We start from the raw sequence: 20247 nt of genomic DNA, 5'->3' as shown, positions 1-20247 counted from the left end.
CCTAACATTCAATGTCTGATCATTTTATTAAATGACAATGTTTTAGAAAAAACAAAAGCAAATTTTAAAATGCATGACACATTTTTTGAATTAAAAGAAAAGAAGGTTGACAAATCAGATATGCTGTATAAGAATGAATGAATGAATTCTTGCTTGTGCTGTAGCTGAACAATTCATTTAACATTACATGCTGGTTATGCTGGTTGTACTATGAAAACAATACATTTTGCTCGTACAGTAGAAAAATAGGAAAAAAAATATTCTCTATTTTTTTGTAACATAAAATGTTTTTTGTAGCTGCTGTTTTTGTGTACTCTGGTAGCTACTGTATAGGCTGGCTATCAATCAGTTTAGTGTGCAAGCTAAAGCAAATTGCAGGAAGAGTTTTGAAAACTGACACCTATTAGAAAATGTTGGATCACACAAAATCCAAACAAATGATTTTAACTTTCTAAAGGCAGAAAGTATGGTTGACAAAATTAAACAGACTGGAATCTCTCTATATTGTAGAGACACTAAATGATGAACTTGGGGTCATGACATTTTTATACAGTAGATATATCGTGTTTTGGAAATGGGGTCTTTATTTTCTATACTTAACTTGAGTCAGGGCTGTGCTTCAATCACTTTTATCTGTCAATTCAGAATATATTTATATATCTTCTTTGTTTGACCTTATTTAATCCCTCTTTAACCAGGCAATCCAAAAACAACCAAGTTTAGCCATCAATAAAAATTATCGTATAACCAGACAGGTCACTTAAAGACAAAGTCTCATTTACAGTGAGCACCTGGTCAATAAATAGTTTTTATAGCTGATGGTGATTCATATGTGCCTGGCTAGTCTTGCCTGGGAGAATGTTCAGGAACTGTGATGGCATGAATGCAAATCATTAAACTACGTTAAAAAATGGTTCTAGCAGAAAAACAGAACTTGTGCTAACCGTCTGGATACTGACATGCCATTATGTCGTTATGTCAAAGGTATTACTAAAAACCCTTGCCTGGATTGAAGGTGAACTGCAACCAAAATCCTGATTGGATTACCTAACCTTTAAAACTGTCCAATCACATAGCAATCTGCCACTAAATAAAAACACAGGTCCACCCCCAAACTAGCTCTCTATGAGGTAGGGCAGGTTGACAATCTCCTGTAGTTTCCTTGTTGCTTCAAGTTGAATGGATACCATGACATTTTGAATTCTTAATAATGATAACAAGAAGACAAAAAAGAACAAAGCACTTTTGTCAATTAAGTTACCAAGTGCTGTGAAGAAAAATGCTTTGTTTTTCTCCCCCAAGCCTGACATTGGTACTTCAGTAGTTCATTGTTCATGTCAGTTAACTAAAATACCAATGCAGAAACATTTTCCACCACACTGTGGCAAGTGTCTGTTGAAGAATATTTTAAAAAATAAAATTCAAAATGACAAGGTACCACATTGATACTAATTATAGCTTTAAAAGTATTCAGATCATAAAATATCCTCAGATTTACCATGGCTAAAAAACAGAAAAAATAATATTCTTAACCTTATTTCTTCAGCAAGTAAATTAAGAACTCAATTTAAAAGAACTGAAATTGCGACATCCAACATATTCCATCAACTTTCACGCAAAAAAAAAAAAAAAAAGTTTTACATTTTACATTGCATTTTACATTACAAGTCAAGTCAGTTTCAACTCTATTTGAGCATGTCCTTCAACTCTTTAGTTCTTAGATTAGGAAGACTAGTTGTTATAGCCCAGAGGGCTGGCTGGTGTTAGATGTCTGTGATGGAGTGAAGAAGACAAATTGACAAGGGAAAAATTCAGCTACACTTGATGAACAAAACAAATGTGTTTTGCACAGGTTACTATGTAATAGTAATCAAGCACCTTAAGATAACTGTGAGGTTGCAATATATTTTGTTTCCTCCTTCACTGGGACTGAACTAGGTTGGCTAGGTTTTTTTTTTTAATTTTTATTGCAGGTATGGTAAACACTAGTGGGTTACATCAGGTGGGTGCCAAAAATCAGTGGTTCTCAACTAGAGGGTTGGGACCCACCCAGGAGTCACAAGATAGAATGCGAAAAGCTCTGCATTTCTGATATGAATCTGATGTGATACATGCCTTTTCCTTGTAGAATAATGAGTTAAATGCAGCCTACAGACTTCATTCAATAAGTAAGTGAAGTGAGTTGGGTTGAGTTGCTACGGTGCAGAGATATGCGTGTTTGTGTGTGTGTTTAGGAGGAGGAAGTGGTGCATAGGTTGTATGGGTGAGAATTGGCCTCGCTGATTTCAGTGGCATAACTATCCAAATAGAGGGTTCTGGATAGGCTGTATGTATAGATAGGAAGGTGTGAAGGGTCTTCAGTACTTGCTGCTGGTGTCTTTAGCAAGGCGGCTGACATAGGCTTCATAGATGGTGTCCAGGAATGAGCTGTCAGTCTGAAACACAGGAGCATGGATCATCACACATCATGTAAATGATACAATTAGCAACTGAAGAGTTTTACTTGCCCATCGAAATTTAGATGGTCATCTGTGTTGTTAAAACGTGTGACTTGAAGATGGAAAATAATGTTTTGGAACTATGTTAACCAATTGCAACCGACAATACGTGTATTTAGCTCTGATGTTTACAACCACTCCAAATGTAAAGAAAACAAAACGCCTCAAAATACATGTGAAACTCATGTTTAGTCTTCAGTCCAATACTGCAATCATGACTGGGACAGTAGGTAATATCCATTCTAACCTGAATCATGTGCAGCAGTGTGGCTTGGAGCTGGCTTCTGGACAGAACCCTGAGCTCTTCCTGTAGTGGGGGTCTGGACATGGTGGGGGGGACAGGGCAGCTGTTCTGAGGGCCCACTGACGCCCCACCAGAGGACATGGCCAGAGAGAACACACTGGGAGAGAGGAGCAGGTTGGGGGCCACAGTGGCTGGTATACGCTGGGGGGAAATGACCTGGAGAGGGAGGGACAGTTAGTGCTGTTGTGTCTATGGCAAGACACACAGTTGTTCACAGTGGGTACAAAATAATTAGCAACATCGTCTTTATATCAGCCATTCCTTCACACTATGGTATTTTCATTTCACTGTTCCACAACATATAGTGCAATTTTCAAGATCTGCTATGCTCCTGTTATATATTTTTTTTTGTTAAATAGTTGGTCTGGTTGTCGAGGGTCTTGCTAACTACAACCATCATTTGGGTATTATGCCATGTGTCTCAGTATGTACTGTAAATCTCTGTAAGTGGCCAACAGCTGGGTTTCCATCAAAGTATTTTTATGTGAATTCTGATGTGCAAAATTAGAAACAGAGTGGAAAGAGCAAATATCTATAACATTTCCCCCGATATCACATACAACTTTTATTTCATTTTCACTTGTGAAGAAATGTTTTTCTCAAAAAAAAAAAAATCTTGCAATAAATATTGATATATATGCATTTATTGAATAAATAATTACAGTACAGAGACTTCCCACTTTTCTCGTGGATGCGTTATCTGTGTAGCTGCATTTATTAGGAAACCTATTTATTTGCTTACGTGACTCTGAGTGACATTCACATTTCTAGGTGAGATCCTGACAGATCCAGCAATATAAATACTAACACGAATAAGAAACAAGTAAAATAAAATAGCTAACAGTCAACCCAGTGTTTACCTGAAACTGCAGTGCAGCATTATGGGCTGTAGTGGCTGTGGACTGGTTTGGGCCAAAAGCCGAGCCCGGGCCTTGAGTCGGGGCTGCGCCTGGAAATCGAGGGGCCAGTCCTGGACAGAGTCGGGGGGGATCATGGGAAGCCAGGCTCTGCTCCTGCTGGACCAGCTGGAGCTTTTGAAGGAGCTCATGAGGCGACACCACGCCTGGCATCTGGGAGGACAGACCTGACAGGAGACAAGAGTGACCGGTTAATTGGGTTTATTTAAATTGTTTAGACAAACAGGCATATTCGAGGAGACATTTTAGAGTTTAGATAGAGAAACAGATTGACGGATAGATATATAGATACCTGTGAAAAGACTCAATGATTGGTTGATTGACTTTATTTTGACAGACTAGACAGATGTGACAGATATATTGGATAGATTAATAGACAGACAAAGACAGGCATGCAGAGTGTCAAACTATCAATGTGAACAGATCAGCACAATTGGGGAAAAAAGACAATATTTAAGTACACAATGAAAAAAAATAATTGGGGAAAAAATAAGCAAAATCTGAATCTCTGTTGGAAATGAATGAGAGCTGTGTATCTATTCTCATAGTTGACTGTAATTTGTGCAAAAGCTGACTAGAGTTTGTGTGACACGAGACAGAAACCACTGAGCGATGCTTTATCATCTTCACTGTGTTCCAGTTAACTGGAGACATACCTTGTAAAGGTTGTAGACCTTGGCCACTGGTCACCTGAGATGGCATCAAACCTGGCACCTGCTGGGCCACAGGGCCTGCTACAGCGGGGGAAATATCATTAGAAAAATGTTGATGATTGAAATGTCATCATAGCTTTCTCATTAATTACTTCCTTATTTATTTACTATATATGTCTATTATTGATGGAACAGCATATGTGGTACACTTGGTCAGTCCGTTTCAAGGAAAGAACTGGTGATCCTAAGATTTACTGATAGCATATTGCTGCTGTCATGTGAAAACCTCATATATTTACAGTACATTTTTTTAAGTATAAACTGAAAGATGTCCCACCTGTTCCCTGTGCAGCCGATGCCGATTGGCTGTTGTGCTGGGGCTCGGGGTGGGGCTTAGATGTGCTGAAAAACAGCGGTTGGCCGTGCTGGGGGTGGGGGTGGGAATAAGCCACAGAATCCACCAATAAGGGCTGGGCGGGCTGGAGAGAGGAGAGAAGTGGGGCCTGCTGCAGGGGAGGGGCGTTGGAGCAACAAGGAGCAGTGGAAGAAGAGGAGGGAGGAAGAGGTGGCTGGGTCTGGAAAAGTCTCTGGATTGGGTCGGCTTGAAATTGTTGCTGTTGATGGTGATGTTGCCGATACTGCTGTTGATGGAGATGGTGGTGCTGTTGGTGAAGATGGTGGTGAAGATGGTGGTGGTGGTGCTCCAGGGGCACCCCGTTCTCACACAGCCTGTTCTCGGGGGACTCGGATACGGTCTGAAGCACCCCGCCGACCCCTCTCTGTCCCTGGATGAGCTTCTGGATGGCTGGGCAGTGCTGGGGCTGGTTCTGCTGGTGCTGGTGGGTGGTAGTGGGACTCGCTGGCACACCTGCAACAACACACAATCCCGACCCGGGAAGCCCGATTCCTGGAGCCCCAAGAACGGGTCCCCTGACACCCACGGTACCCCCTGTCCCTGCCTCAAACGTTTGACCCCCAAATACAGCTCTGACCCCAGCGTCTGAACCCCCAGCGAGGGGGCCCTTCCCTCCCTTGGGGCTCGCACTTCCCCCAAGCCCCGCTGGGTCATCGTACGTCAGCGTGCGGGCTACACCTAGGCGAGCAACGCTTCTTGTGTTGCTGTTGGTAACTGCTGACCCCGTCCCAGAGGCGGCCAAAGGGGAGATGGGTTCAGGTTTGGAGGCATGGTGATGTTGATGTTGAGAGCCAAACAGAGTGGCTAGAGAGAGAGACCTGGGCTCACCGCCTTCACTGTCCTGGATGAGGAGAGAGAGAGAGTGGGAGGCATGGAGAGAAAGAGGGAAGAGGTCAAGCCAAGACACATTTATTTATAAGGCATTTTTAACAGGCTAACTGCAATGGTCTTTACAGGGCAAGAGACGGCAACAAAAAAAGATAATTTTGTGTTTTATGAGTGCGCGGGTCTGAGTGTGTGTGCGTGCATGTGCAGATGTGTGAGTGGATATGAGAAGGAATAAAGGGAAGGAAGAGAATGAAAGAACAGAAAGAAATAAAGAAAGAAAGAAAAGTAGTCCAGTCAATATAAGATATTGCAGTAACTGAGTGCAGCAAGTGCTGACACGTTTCATGGAAGATTCAAGGTGTTTGATTTTTTTTTAAATAGAGAAAAAAGATAGATAACTGAAATTGGATGTGTATGCGTGTATTACCTGAGTGTTAGGTTTAACAGGTATGGGTTTGATCAGGTTTGGGTTTCCATATAGAACACTACTGCCACCAATCTCCTTTGGCTCTGAACTAGACTTCCCCACCTGAGAAAGAGACAGGAAGATACAGCGAGAGAGAGGATGACAGGCAGAATGCGAGGCATGGAGAAAGAGAGATGGAGAGAAATAAAGCAGGTCAAAGAGAAAGGTATAGAAGAGGGAAGCATGTAGGGAGCAGGAAGAAAGTACAGGAGGGTAAGAGATGGAGAAAGAGATGTAGGACAGACCCGGGAAGGCAAGACATGCAGGTGTGATAGAGGAGAGACAAATGGATAGATAGAGAAAGGGATGGGGAAGACAATGTGAGTGAAAATAGAATCAACTTTCCACAAGGAGGGAGACTGTTTTTCTGACATGATCTGGTGCCTCCTACTGGTCAGTAAGAGGACCGACATGTACAGAAATTTCCCTTGGGGGGCTGGGCCTACCTAAATTGGGACCAAATTTCTCCCACTACAAGATTCTTTTTGGCCATCCAAAATGTTCTACAGTTCTTTAATATTCTATTTGTTGTGTTTTACCTAAAATGTGCCTCCTTGTTATATTACTAAATATGGAGAGTTATCCCAAAATGGGAAGAAGTGATCCACTGATGTGAAACCAAAACTCTCTATAGAAAGGTCTCAAAACCTGTACATTTTAAGAATGGGATCATCTGTGTTATTGAAGGATTGAGTCATGAATTTCAGGTAACACATTTGTCTCAAAATGTATATGTCTCAATGATCAGACAGAAAAGTCAATAATATGATTAGATGAGAGTCAATACTATGATGAATAAGAACAAAACAATATGACATTTTTGTCAGTATCAACCTTGCAACTCTGGTATTTGCCTTAGCCTGCAGGGTCTTCAGGGAGTCCCTACCTTGTCGTACTCGCTGCGTGCTTTGGTCAGCATCTGGAGGATGTCTACTGCCTTCCCTTCACCACCTCCTCCTCCTCCTCCTCCGCCTCCTCGTCCTCCTCCTCCACCACCACCACCACCACCACCTCCTCCTCCTCCTCCTCCTCCTCCTCCTCCGCCTCCTACTCCTCTTCCTCCTGGGGACAGCCATCCACCCTGGGACTGAGCCAGGGCCTGCTCCTGCTGGGTCAGACTACACACACACACACACACACACACAGGCTAAATAAATCAGTAGACTGACCCCTTTCAGAAGTGTGTGATTTGTGGTAACTGTAGTCACTGACAGTCAGATTCAGTTTTCCAAAGCAAGAATATCCCCATATCTTTATAGCAAGGTAAGCAAAGTAAGAGAAACTTGTTCTCTCACCATGGGAGCCAAGCTCATTAAAACATACTAGTGCTCTTGTCATTTGTTGACCCAAAGTTAAATGTGGTCTGTAAACCCGCAACGCAGACTATTAAAATACACCAGTATTTAGCCTCCATCATGTGAGGTACTAGGGCACGAAACAAACTTTCTCAGCCACGTTGGCTGATGGATCCCATAATTCACCAGTCACTATTTTGCTAGGCAAATCTGATTTTAAAGTATTTATTTTCTTAAAGTGTTATATAAATAAAGTTTACTATTATTGTTTTTATAAGTACTCACATCTTCATCCTCTGGGCAATGCGCTGACAGTCCTCCTTATCGTAGAACCAGATCCCATGGATAACCACTGGGGAGAGAGAGAGAGAGAGAGAGAGGGAAAGAGAAACAGTTACTTATAAACCTTTTGTACATGTGTTATTTTAACAGTGAAATAGAAGGCAGGGATGTAGGGATTGGAGGAGCAGGTGAAAGACAGACAGAGACACAAAAGTGTCTTGGGGCAGTGGCAGTTATAGCTACACCTTAATACCATGCTGGTAAATTCTGGCTGTGGCTGGTCGGTTAGTCTATTATACCAGCTACTTTGGTCGATAACAAACCATCATCTGGTGGTCCTATTCTATTCTAAAACTTAAGTTGGCTGGTAAATAGTGAAAGTGCCTGGTGTACCAGCTGTACCAGCCACAGAGGCTGGCAGACAACAAAATTAGTTTCCTGCCCTGCCAAACACTTACAATCCATTGAATGCACAAACACCCAGTAGGTATAATTCTACTGCTATGACATCAGTGTAAGCTCGACAGACATGTAAACGGTCTATTATTAGCCCTGCTAGGACTAAACCCAGGGTTTAAAATGAGTCATTTCCCAGCCAAGCCAGTGGGAAAAGAAGCCAGCAGAACCATTAACCAGTGAAACATGGGCCCCGGGAGTCTCCTGAAGGACATAAACATGGTCAGTCAGTCAGAGAGCAAAGAGGCAACACTAACACACATTTGTCAGGGATTACGCAGCAATATGTACACTGCATCACATTACATAGTGAGTCATTGCAGTATATTCATTTGCACTGATTCCTGACAGCATGTTCAATAAGCTAGTGCTGTTACATAACTAATGCAATTCCAGTCAGTGAGCAGAGATTCGGATAAAATTGCCCAGCAACAAAATTTAGTTAGTGGAGGCCTAAGAAATTTCAAAATCCCCAGTCTCTGAACTTTTTTAGATACAGTTTATAGCGATGTGTGTGTTAGCTGACAAAGTATGACCCCCTGTCTCAAACAAGACAGCAAGACATCCCCTCGCACCTCCACACACACACACACACACACACACACACACACACACTTCCTGAAATGGACCCCAAGAAAAGATAAGACTAATCCCAAAAAAGACAAGAGATAAAGAGATGAGAGGGTAAAAGAGGACAAACACTTTTAAGCGGGTTAGGCGAGAGAATGAATGACAGTATAAAGAGGAATGTTAAACTGACTGTACAGTATCCTTACAGAGAGTGAAACAGAGCGCAAAGTAGGGCTACCACTGTAATCCCACCAAACACACACACTCCCACGCAGACAGTCAGTCATACAGGCACACACACAAACATGCATGCATGCACAAAAATACACACACATGACTTGGCTACAACTGGGGTCAGACAGGCTACTGAGAGAGAGGGGGTAGCACACACACACACACATATATGCACGCACGCACACACACACACACACACACACACAGTTCAGTTGAGCCTGGGAAAATCAGCCCAGTACCAAATAAGTAACTGCAGTGAGACACTGTGTCTAGTGGAGCCAGAGCCACTTAGTGCTCACTGGGGATGAGACTCTTTGACAGAGACAGACAGAAAAAAATTGAGAGAATGAGAAAAAAAGAATGAGACAGAGATGAAATAGAAAGTGAGGTGTGTTAGAGAAGGGATTATCAACAACTCCATCGGAGGAGTTCTTCAGCTGGCTGAAAACACACAGACAGAAAGAGAGAGACAGTTTGTGTTGTATAATTGCTTTGGCAAAGTAAGACAAATTTTGCCATGCCAATAATGCTCTTTGAATTGAATTGAATTTAGAGAAAGACAGAGAGAGTAAGACAGAGCCAGCCAGCTGGAAGAGAACCTGTAACCTTTCAGCTACAGGACGGTCTCTCCTAACACTCCAAAAAAGAGGAAAGAGAGAAAGACAGAAGAAAATGAAGAGAGAGCTGGAAAAGGTTGAGGCGTGTTTGACAGAAGGGATTATCTTCTAGTACTGAGAGGTCTTCAGCTGTCTCCACCTGCAGCACCTCATCTCCAAGAAGATAAACAACCCTCAGAGAGAGAGAGAGAGAGAGAGAGAACTACGGCCAGCACCAACGAAGAAGTGGCCGTGGCAGCAAGGTTAAGCTTTCAGTGCGTATGTGAGAGGGACACAGAGAGAGAGAGAGAGAGGGGGCTACAGTCAACAGCATTGGAGATTTGTCTGTGACAGCGCGGTTGAGCTCTTCACAGCGTGACAGAGAGAGAGAGAGAAACAGCAGGGACATCTATAGTGGGGACATCCCTAAGGGAATTGGACTGGCAACCACAGCACAATACCACACAGACAAGAAACTTCAACAAGAGGACAGCTAAAGTCTGGGATCTCTCCTTGGAAGAGTGAAGACTTTACTGAGAAATGTCAATTCTGGGCATGATGGCATCCCTTTTCAATATGAAAAAGGCTTATTGGAACCTACAGCAGTAACCGATGTAGTGAGGTCTTTCAGTGGATCCAGGACTTAAACTCTATGGTCTATTCAAACCCTCTGTGACAAGGACAACTCAGCCAAACAGTGAGCACCCGTGTACACGTGCTGTCTGCTGTAGACCTACAGTAACTCTCTGGCGGGACTCGACTGGGACTTGGATGTTCAAAGCAGACATTTTTAGTTTTAGCAGGATTTTTTTTAGTCTGAGAAGAATGCTTTAAAGAGCATTAGGCGTGCTTTTATCATAAAACCTGTCATTCTCTGCTGTAACTACTCCATTGGGACTTGGCTGGTCTATGTAGACATTTTTAGTTGTAGTTGAGTTATACATTTTTGTTAGGCTTGTGTAGCAACACTGTCTATTCAAGAAGGTTTAGATGTGCTATTACAATACAGCCACTCTTTGTTGGCTGTAACCCAAACTACTCTATTGGGACTTGGCTGGCCAAAGCATACTTTTTATGTTTTGTTTAGTTTTACTATAGTTAGAAATCTAGACATTTGTTAGTCTGAAGCAGCACTGTCAGTACAAGGAGGATTAGGTGTGCTTTTACTATATGAGCAGTTTTGAAGAGAAGAGCTCTCTGCATCAGTCATGAGGAACAGCATTGCTATTTTTTTTGCCTGTATTTATCCCGTTTGCTGAAGGTTTGCTGGGCATCTGTGCTCTTTTTCAGCAACACCAGCCTGCTTCACATTCATACAGTTACATGCATTCAGACTTTGAATTAATGTTTGTCCCGAAGAGCCATCACTGCCTTCATTCATAAGGAAATCAAAGTGAGTTCAGTGACTTTCAAGGAGCTGTGGATATTGAGATTCTTGGCTGCTGAATCTATTATCCAAGAAGACATAACCACAACTGCTGTCACAGCTTTATGCCTACCACCTAAGGCCTAATTGAAGGTACTTTTGAATTCCGCAGAAGTGCAGCATCAAGGAGCAGTGTTTACTGAGATCCTTGACTACTGAAGCCCAGTTCAAAGGAGGTATTACCACAACTGCTGTCACAGCTGTATGTCCACCACCTAAGACCCAACTAAAGGGACTTTAGACCAGTGCGATATAAAACAGCGGTGCACCATTAGTACACTGCTGACTACTACAGAAGATATATCTACCGAAAGAGGAATTATCACGACACCTTGGGCTATTGAACCCTTTGCCAAAGGAGGAATTATTGTAGCTGTACAGCTGCACTTGAAAGCATAATCTAAGCAAATTTGAGTTCTATAAAAGCACTAAGAGGCAATTACTAGCGGACTGTGATTAGTGTGACATTGGTGCAGCCATGCTGGGAGGCCTGTTCCGGAGGAAACCTAAACATGAGAGACTGGAAGAGGAACCTGAGGTCAGATTTAAAGGCCTGCTGGTGTCAGAGAAAGACCTGGGATATACATATGTACGGCCTGGAGGTAAGACTGTTCATGCAACTGATATACAACAAACTATAGGCAGGTAAAGTGGAAGGCTAGTATAGTTGGCTACATTCGGTAGTGAAGCTAGCACGGATCTCCATCAATGTTGCATCCAAGGGCTTAGTATGAGTAGACAATGCAATAAATCTCAATTTAAAACTTCAGTGCTCTGCTTCATTAACCGTCAAACCAGGAAGGTTATTTTTGAAATGTTTATAAAAAATGCATCATGATCTAGAACAGCAGTCTACAAGAATTAAATCAGACGTGACATTGACATCAGCTCTCTACTGCTACATAGTATAATCCATAATCTGCATGAGTAAGGTAGTGACAGAGAGAGACAGACCTAGAATATACAGTACATGTTTATGGCCTGCAGGTAAGCCTGACATTGAATAAACATCAAACAGGACGGGAAACTAACTTTTTGTTCACTGGTAACAGTGGGTACTGCATCCCATGTACCAACCATGTTGACTATTTTACCAGCCAAGTACATTTTTAGATTCAAATAAGACCTTCAAATGGTGATTGGTTATCTGTCAAAGTGGCTGGTGGAACAGACAACTTAACCAGCCACAGCCAAAAAGCATGGCTCTGACACAGCCAGGGTTAGGGGTCCCATTCCCTGTGTTAATAGGTAGATGAAAAACACTGCCAGGGTTAGGGGTTTGATAGTGGTTTGAGGGCTTTTACCACTGGGTTATGGTGAGGGTTAATGTAAAAATCTGTTCCTTGGTACTGGGATATTTACCAGAAGAAGAATGACATGCTCAGGCTTAATTTCACTTCCCTGAAACTTGTCCTGTTCTCTGGTATTTACAGTCTCCAGGGTGTATTTTTAGCCTGGAGTGCCACTTTGTGCCAACTACCATTCCAGGCAGTTCCAGCAGCACTGAGGGCTGCATGTTTGTCTAATGATAAGATTCCATGACCCCTCCGCACAGAGGTCAGGCTACAGAGGGACTGGCAGCACTACCAACAGCCTGGGGCCTGGGTTTCTAAGTCTTAGAGATCAGTTGTTAGTCAGTGAAAAAGGACTTTTCTGAGTCAAGTGGTGTTCCATTGATGTTCCAGTGATGTTACTCATACAATTCTCTGGGAATGATACCCCCCACCCCCTTCCTGTAAACGCTCTGTGCATGTCAGCATACTCAACCTGCACTTCGGGGTGTAACATTTTGATTGACATTTCTCAGAGTGTTTGAGGTGCCGTTTCTCAAGTAATGTGTATACAAGGTGCTGTTAGTTCAACCTTATCACAGATTAGCATGCTAGAAAATTCATATAAGGCCCATTGATCCCAGTAAATTACAGCAACTATGGTTTGATTACAATCATACTTCATCACTGCTTCTTTGGTTGTTTTATTACCCCTTCCTCAAACACTGTGTAATCAGTTACTGCCATCGAGCATTAGGCTAGTACTCAAAAACGTGATGTACGCTCCCACTCTTCACCTCACATAACTCCTACCCATATTGCCTTTTTATGAGAGGATATGGTCATCAACTGAGCTAGGATTACCGTTTTATGTGTTTTTAAACTTCTTTCCTTCCCAGAACTCAAGTGAGTTATTTATTTATTTACAATTTATGCTCCATCAGCGGCTAAATGTGTCTCTGACCACATCCTGAGGCCAGTAGGATCACTGTCTATCTTCAATGTGTCTTGAGTGCATTTAGACCTGGATTAAAAGATGTAAAGGGGTCAGTGTTGCAACTATATGGCATATGTCTTATTTCACTAAGCCCTATAATGATATTGTTGTATAACTGTCAGTAAGACATGCAGTAATACAGACAGAGGATCAAAGCAGCCATAAGGAATGCACTGGTATCTAAACACAGCATTCCACCTGCCTCTTACTGAGCCTGATGGAGAGAGTGAGACAGAGAGAGAGAGAGAGACAGAGAGAGAATGTAGGTCTGTGTGTGTCAGCAGTGTGTGTGTGTGTGTGTGTGTGTGTGTGTGTGTGTGTGTGTTTACGTTATCAGTGACTGTTGTGGTGTATCTAATCTCTGCTGGCTGGCTGTGTAGTGCTGTCAGACTCTTGTCCCACAGACACTCTGTTCTGTGTGTGTGTGTGTGTGTGTGTGTGTGTGTGTGTGAGACAGATGCAGGTCCCAGAAAGAGAGAGAGAGAGAGAGACAGGCAGATAGGTTTGGAGACACTAGAATACCTCTGCTCCTTATATGGAACTACTGGCCTCCACTAAAGTGAACCTCATGCTACGTGCTTTCCTCACTCTCTGTAAAACTGTCTGTCTCTCTCTGCCTGTCTAACTGCCTCTCTGTGGCTATGGTTACACTTGTCATTTCAATGTGACTTTTATCATCCCATCACCCATTAAATGATAGCCACAATGTGTATATAGGCAATGTAAAGAGATGAAGAGTTGGAAAAAGTAATGCAGACACAGATTTATATCTACATGTCTGCCTCGCGGTCCTTCTCACCATCTACCTGTCTGTATACACAAAAGAACAGTATGCTAGAGACTCTATGCTTTCTCTTGCATGACTTCTCTGCCTGTGTTTCTATCCACCTCTCTGCTGGTCAGACTGTCCGTCTTTTTCCATCTCTCTCTTCCTGTTTGTCTTACTCTCTGTCTCTCTATCTTCTGGTCTGTCTCTCCGTCTCTGACTACTTGTACAGAACAGTATGGGCCTAACTGTTCCATATTTTACGTGGGGTTTCTCTCTCCCACAGCCGGACACTAAAACACACTCTATGCTCTATATGTATGTCTATCTGTCTATCTAGTCCTAGTATTTATCCGTCTATGTCTGAACAGTGTGACTGCATGTCCTCTCACTCCAGCGAGATCACAGCTCCTTACTCAGACAGAAACCTTTAAGTCTGGCTCTGACACCCAGCACACAACCAAGCTTTTATCAGAGTTTGTACTTTTTTCTATTTTGAAGTTTCACACTTTTACCAGACTTTAATTTCCTGAATGGATTTCAAGATTTTTCTCCGTATTCAATATAATCTATACTGATAGTGGCTAGGCAATATGAGTGTCAACTAGGACATATCACTCTGTAGCTGAAGATTATTATTCACAGAGCTGAATATCACAGCAGGTGAAATGACAGTGGGTCTAAAACTACATAAAATGTGTCCGTGCATCAGGACTGAACAGCTGTTGTTTTTTCCTCCATACATAATGAGACCTTTTGTGCAATGCGCAACATTTAAAGAGCAGGAAATAATTTAATTAATAGTCCAGAATTATCCAGACTTTCCATACATGGGTGGAACCATGTTTTATGGTCAAATCAAAATTTGGGCCAGATTTAACCATACTCAGCCATCTTGCTCAACTTTAGAAGACCAAGATGACTATAGTATGTCATCATAAATTTTCTTAGTGTTTTTTTAGCAGTGCTCTGAATCTGAAATGTTAATTTTTTTATATGATACATAACAGTTACAGAGACAGAAAAGAACAAAACAATCCATACAAGGATACAAGAAAAGCAAAATAAAATAAAGGAACCTGAAATGTTAGTAGTAGGTTCTTGTTATAGGTAATTCACACTCTCTCTTTCTTTGCCTCTCTCTTCTTTTTTCTCCCTCCTTTGTTGACCAGGAATTTATGTTGTGTGCTGGTTAAGGCTTGCTGAACAGAACTGAACATTTATAAATAATAAATATTAAGAACAAAATGAAGCAGATAAAGGATTTTAGGCTTAAATCCTCAAAAGGCAGAGATTAGTAGTGGTGGTACCTGTGTGTGTGTGTGTGTGTTGGTCTTCTGTTGTGTGCTGTGGGAGAGCAGGTGTGTGTGTGTGTGTGTGTGTGTGTGTGTGTGTGTGAGAGAGTCTACTTACACCGTGCATTGCGGTATAGCAGGAAGGGGTCCTGGAGTTGGAAGTCCAGGTCTTTGGTGATTGGCTCTGTCAGGTTCTCCATGTTGAGTCTGTTCATGATGGTGAAACCATGTCTGGGAGACGCCAGTCTGAAATATACAGAAGACACAGCACAGACATACATGTGAAGAGTTTCATTTAAAAATGATTCATTCACAACTTGAAACAAGAGGCACTTGAGCTGCCTAATGTCCCACCGTAATCACCATGATACATTAAACATAACCTATTACGCTAATGAGGTCATTTTATGTTGACACGTGTGGCATTAATATGAACTCTGTATCTTAAAGCAAAGGAGTTACAGCGGTTTCAAGAAAATCAGTTTTTCCTCATGAATATGCAAATGATTTTTGAGCAGTGAAAACTTTAATATGCATTTGAATGTCAACTTTTATACTGATTCACACTGCAGCAAGTCATATTCATGAGATGTATGTTTGCTGATAAACAACGCAAGAACTTGGAGTTTGACACAACACTCCCTTCCATACAAGGCCATAACAGCATAACATGTTAGCATGTAAACATTGTAAACATTCAGTCAAGCTGTTGTTCGGATGTGACAGTGTCAAAGAAAACTGTTTTACTGAACTTTTCACTAAGCTTATATACTTGCATTTCATTCAAATTATTTAACACAATATCATTTACCATTAAAGGTCACTTGTTCACAGTATAGTTAGGTATGGAAACCTTTATTCAGAATGTAAGATATCAAACTCAGTGCCACAGCCAAACATTACCTTGTGTAGACAAACAGAGTACCTTCCACCTCTGTCTTCTCCTGAAAATACAAACAAAATAAGCAAACAGATGTAAGAAAGCAAGAGAAAAACATGTAATTGTTGGTCAATTTAATCTTTTAGGATTAATCTGCATCCTTTCTGCTGTACAGGATATAGTAGAGAAAGGAAGGAAGGAGGAGATGAAGATGAAGGAAGAATTTCAAGTTTCTTTTAATCTAACTTGGACAATCTGTCATTTTTGCATTTGCTAAAAAATAACCCACAAGAGGGGATGACATGGAACAAAGGTTTGAAGTGGGATTTAAACCCATAATATTATGAATACATGCTATGCACCTAAACTTGCAGAGCCTCATCAATCGTTTCTATCTCAAGCTGACCAAACAGCAGATCAGCATTTACATGATTGATAAATATTTGAGCATTTGGATTGAATGAGCCTAGTTTTATTTACCATGTAATGTTGAAATCAAAAGTGTAATGACAGATGGGGGCACAGAAGTTGAATGGGTGTGTGTGGTGGGTATTCCCATTCAAATCTACGTTCTGCAGAAGAAAATTGAATCATTTGTTCATGGAAATGAGGAGCAAACTAGATTGCCACTGTGGAAAATCATGACTGAACAATTGTCTGTAAAACTTTGCAACTTAAAGTCCCAACAGAGTACATTTTACTTTAAATCCATGCAAATTCTATGCACAACATTACATTTATATTCCAGTTATTTGTCTGTCATACAGCGGACATAGACCAAACCAGGGGGTCCCAAACTTTTTAATATCAAGGACCCCAGGGAGATATGCATTAGACCATGGATCCCCATTTAATTAGATTGCGTCCCAAGGAATCCAAGCTGAAAAGATTTTTGTGATATGACTTGGTACAGAATATTTCTGTCTGTGGGTGCGGAGATTACAGTGGCGAGGGTGAAAATATGATCCGAACAGTTATCTCTCATTCTAGTAACTTCGGGGAATTTAATAATAGTGAAATTAAACCATTCCTCTTTTACTGGAAACTTTTCAGAACTTTCCCAAGGTCACTATAGGCCCTGAACAAGCACAGCTAGCAGAGTTACTGCTGGATAAGGTAAACCTGTGTCAGTGAGAAAGCGCGCCTATGCCACAGAATGACGAAGCTAAGCTAGCTAGTGGCGTAGCAACCGACATTCTTAACTAACGTGCAAACTTACCCACTCGTTTGCCCTGTTGTTAAAAGTATACAGGGCGACTTGGCTGGCCACATCCACAATGTTATTGATGTAGGGGTCTTGTCGCTGCAAAGCGGCCAGACTTATGTCCAGTCCTTTAGCGGTGAGACAGGTGCTGCTACCTGCAGAAGTCGCTGTCATTGTTCCCAATGGAGAAGTTAGCTCGCTAGCTAGCTTCAGCTGCTAACGACTTACGAGAAATACGTGATCAACAATCCAACAGTGGGGAAAAACAGCCGATTGAATCAGTCACTGCACAACGAGTAGTTTTGCTAAATCAGACGAGTAAAATAAAAGAAATCGCGAGTTAACTAGCTGGAACTGTCATCGGCGACTTTGGCAACGGCCATGTTTAGTCAGTCAGATTGTAAACAACCAGACATGACTAGTTGCGCCGCAGTCGTGGAGATTTCAGTCGTACCAATCGACTTTGAAACACAGATCGCTCTCTCACGACCATGGAAGAGCACAAGAGCCATGCTGTCAACTACAGGGATTTTCAGTACTAACGTTAAGTTATTTAGACAGTCTGTGTTTATCGTCAGGTCTGCCCGGTTAGTCTTTAATTTGCACGATCCGTGCATGGATACTCACATCAAGTTTCATTGTCATTGGGTTGTCTATTTTATCTTCTGTTCTACAGATGCGATCACATTTTATATTAGCATAATTTCTACATTGTTATGTGTGCAACCAAAACAAATTGTAACATATTTTGTCCATTTAGAGCTAAAGAATTGCGTTTGTATTGTTATCTGAGTGAAGCTTGTGCAGGAAAGCTATCCTATATGATTCTATTTGTAACGGACTTGAAGACACAATACCCAACACTTCTAAGTCTGTGTGCCTTTATCAAGATCTCCCTGTCTCTGATCCAGCTGATGGAGGCTTCTGTTTTGACCCCTATTATTTCCTTCTTTGTGTTGTCCTAATCACATCCCTGAAAGTTGACTGCCACTAATCTACCCAGACACCATAGAAAAATGCTTATGTATAATATCTACATGAACACTGATGCTGATAGACTTCCAGTCCACAGTTGCATTCCACATCAAAGGCACTAGGGGGCAGTAAAGCGATGGATAAAACACAACCATCCCTGTTCTATCCATTTATTTGTTGGAGTTGATAAAGGGCTGAGAGCCAAATTAAGAATACATGTGTGCCTCTGTCAGTGTCCTTAAGAGTTTTGCCTTAATGGGGAGGAAGAGCCTCTGAAACGGCATTTAGATCATGTGACGCAAACTCTCCAGTGAAACAAATACAAATCCACTTCTGTTCAGCGGCATTGGCAGGGGAATTATTGGCGTCTACACTTAAGACACAAGTTCCCTCTGAACACAACTCAGTCCCAACATTCAGACTGTATTTCTCTCTCTCTCTCTCTCTCTCTCTCTCTCTCTCTCTCTCTCTCTCTCTCTCTCTCTCTCTGTTTCTGTTTCTCTCCGGGGATTTTCCCATCATCCTAGCTATAAAAAATGATCAGAATGTTTGTGTTTGTACTGACCGACCGCAGGTTGTTTTCCAGCTGTTTGGTAATGGGCAATAAAGGAGAGGATACACATGCAACTGGAGCAGCTAATTTTGAGGAGAGTGCAAAGTTAGCAGCTATGAAGTTACCAAATTCTTGGTGAGTCTAAATTCCCTGTTGGTTCATGGGTTTGAACTGGCGATCTTGTGGTCACAAGTTCACTTTCAACCTCAGGGATGCTGCAGTCTCTGTTTGTTTATACAGCTGGTATGTAAAGAACCTCATTACCCTTATTCCCAGCATATTCAGATACAGTATTATCAGATAACTCAACTACTAAATTCCCATTCAAATTCTTTCTTCTGATTGTATTAACTTTCATTCAGACATTCAGAGAGTTGTGTTGTCATATGTGTCAAACCCCACCCTGGTACAAAAGAAGAACAAAACAAATGCAAAGAATTGTTTGCCTATTTGATGCTGGACAAGTGCGTACTCAGGTGCTAGAGGGGATTGTTTTGTTTTTGTTTGGGCTTTTGTGTGTGTGGTGTGTGTGTGTGTGTGTTATTAAAGTTATCACCCTCTGTAAATTGATTTTAGAGGAACTGTGAGGCAGAATAGAGACACGTACAAGTTCACGGATTGAGAAATGAGGCATACACTTTACTATTAAGAAAATTAACACTCAGGGTCAGGATGGTAACGGATACAGGAGCAGCGGAGCAGGACTTACAGCTCTGTAACTCCTTCAAATCCTTGTGGCAGTCAGGCTGTACGTGGCAAAAGGCCAGCCTTCTAATAATCAATTATAATGTCCTGCTTTATTGCTGACAATAACAATCTACCCAACATCATCAGTGCAGGTGAGGGTATATAGTATGTCTGTATATGGAGAATAGCCACCTCTTCCTCTGGGCGTATGTGAACCCACTTCTTTCTGTGGGCATTTAGAACAGCCTACGTGACTAACAACCATTCAATCAACTAGACTAACAACCACTGATGAAAACAGAGAATGGGGAAATAGCATACCCACCTCTTTATCAGTATATCACCTCTCCTCAGCAGTATATTCACCTTTTCTTCTCTGAGCAATTAGAGTATATCCGCCTGTCACTGGTTCCAGATCTACAACAGCCAATGTGTATCCATCAAAGTGTCCTTTAGCAACACTCTGAACCCCGACCTGCTCACTCAGTGTAAGCGGCTCTGGATGAGAGCGTCAGCTAAATGCTTTAAATGTAAATGTGCCTTCGCTCCACCGCTGTCCACCACTTCACCAGTTAAATATGAACGAAGGTCCTCCAGGTCAGGCGGTGACATGTCTATCTCTCTGCCGACATGAATTTATCTGTTTTGTGATGGAGTATGGGTCTATTTGTCTCTGGAC

At 41.9% G+C, this 20247-nt stretch overlaps 1 protein-coding gene across 1 annotated transcript; it reads right to left on the bottom strand.

Moving 5' to 3' along the window:
* Nucleotides 1-1673: 1673 nt before the first annotated feature.
* Nucleotides 1674-17727, bottom strand: dcp1b (decapping mRNA 1B). The gene is made up of 12 exons (XM_078282201.1): nt 17369-17727; nt 16173-16213; nt 15388-15515; nt 7662-7728; nt 7093-7199; nt 6968-7035; nt 6043-6144; nt 4710-5628; nt 4376-4453; nt 3663-3886; nt 2746-2958; nt 1674-2435 (listed from the first exon to the last, which is right to left on the bottom strand). Exons 1-12 carry the CDS (start codon nt 17525-17527, stop codon nt 2358-2360), a joined length of 2184 nt encoding a protein of 727 aa, XP_078138327.1. The 5' UTR covers nt 17528-17727; the 3' UTR covers nt 1674-2357.
* Between the last annotated feature and the right edge of the window lie 2520 nt (nt 17728-20247).

This window comes from Centroberyx gerrardi, chromosome 24, assembly GCF_048128805.1.
Source record: "Centroberyx gerrardi isolate f3 chromosome 24, fCenGer3.hap1.cur.20231027, whole genome shotgun sequence".
NCBI classification, from domain to species: domain Eukaryota; kingdom Metazoa; phylum Chordata; class Actinopteri; order Beryciformes; family Berycidae; genus Centroberyx; species Centroberyx gerrardi.
This window is presented reverse-complemented; position numbering and strand designations above follow the sequence as displayed.

Bases quoted from the DNA above. Each gene is read 5' to 3' on its own strand.
- dcp1b (XM_078282201.1), bottom strand. From the start codon at position 17,527: ATGACAGCGACTTCTGCAGGTAGCAGCACCTGTCTCACCGCTAAAGGA. The intron at 7,036-7,092 runs GTGGTGGTGGTG...GAGGAGGAGGAG, and splicing joins AGGAGGAGGAGGAGGAGGAG to GAGGTGGTGAAGGGAAGGCA. The intron at 2,959-3,662 runs GTAAACACTGGG...CTCCCTCTCCAG, and splicing joins ATGCTGCACTGCAGTTTCAG to GTCATTTCCCCCCAGCGTAT.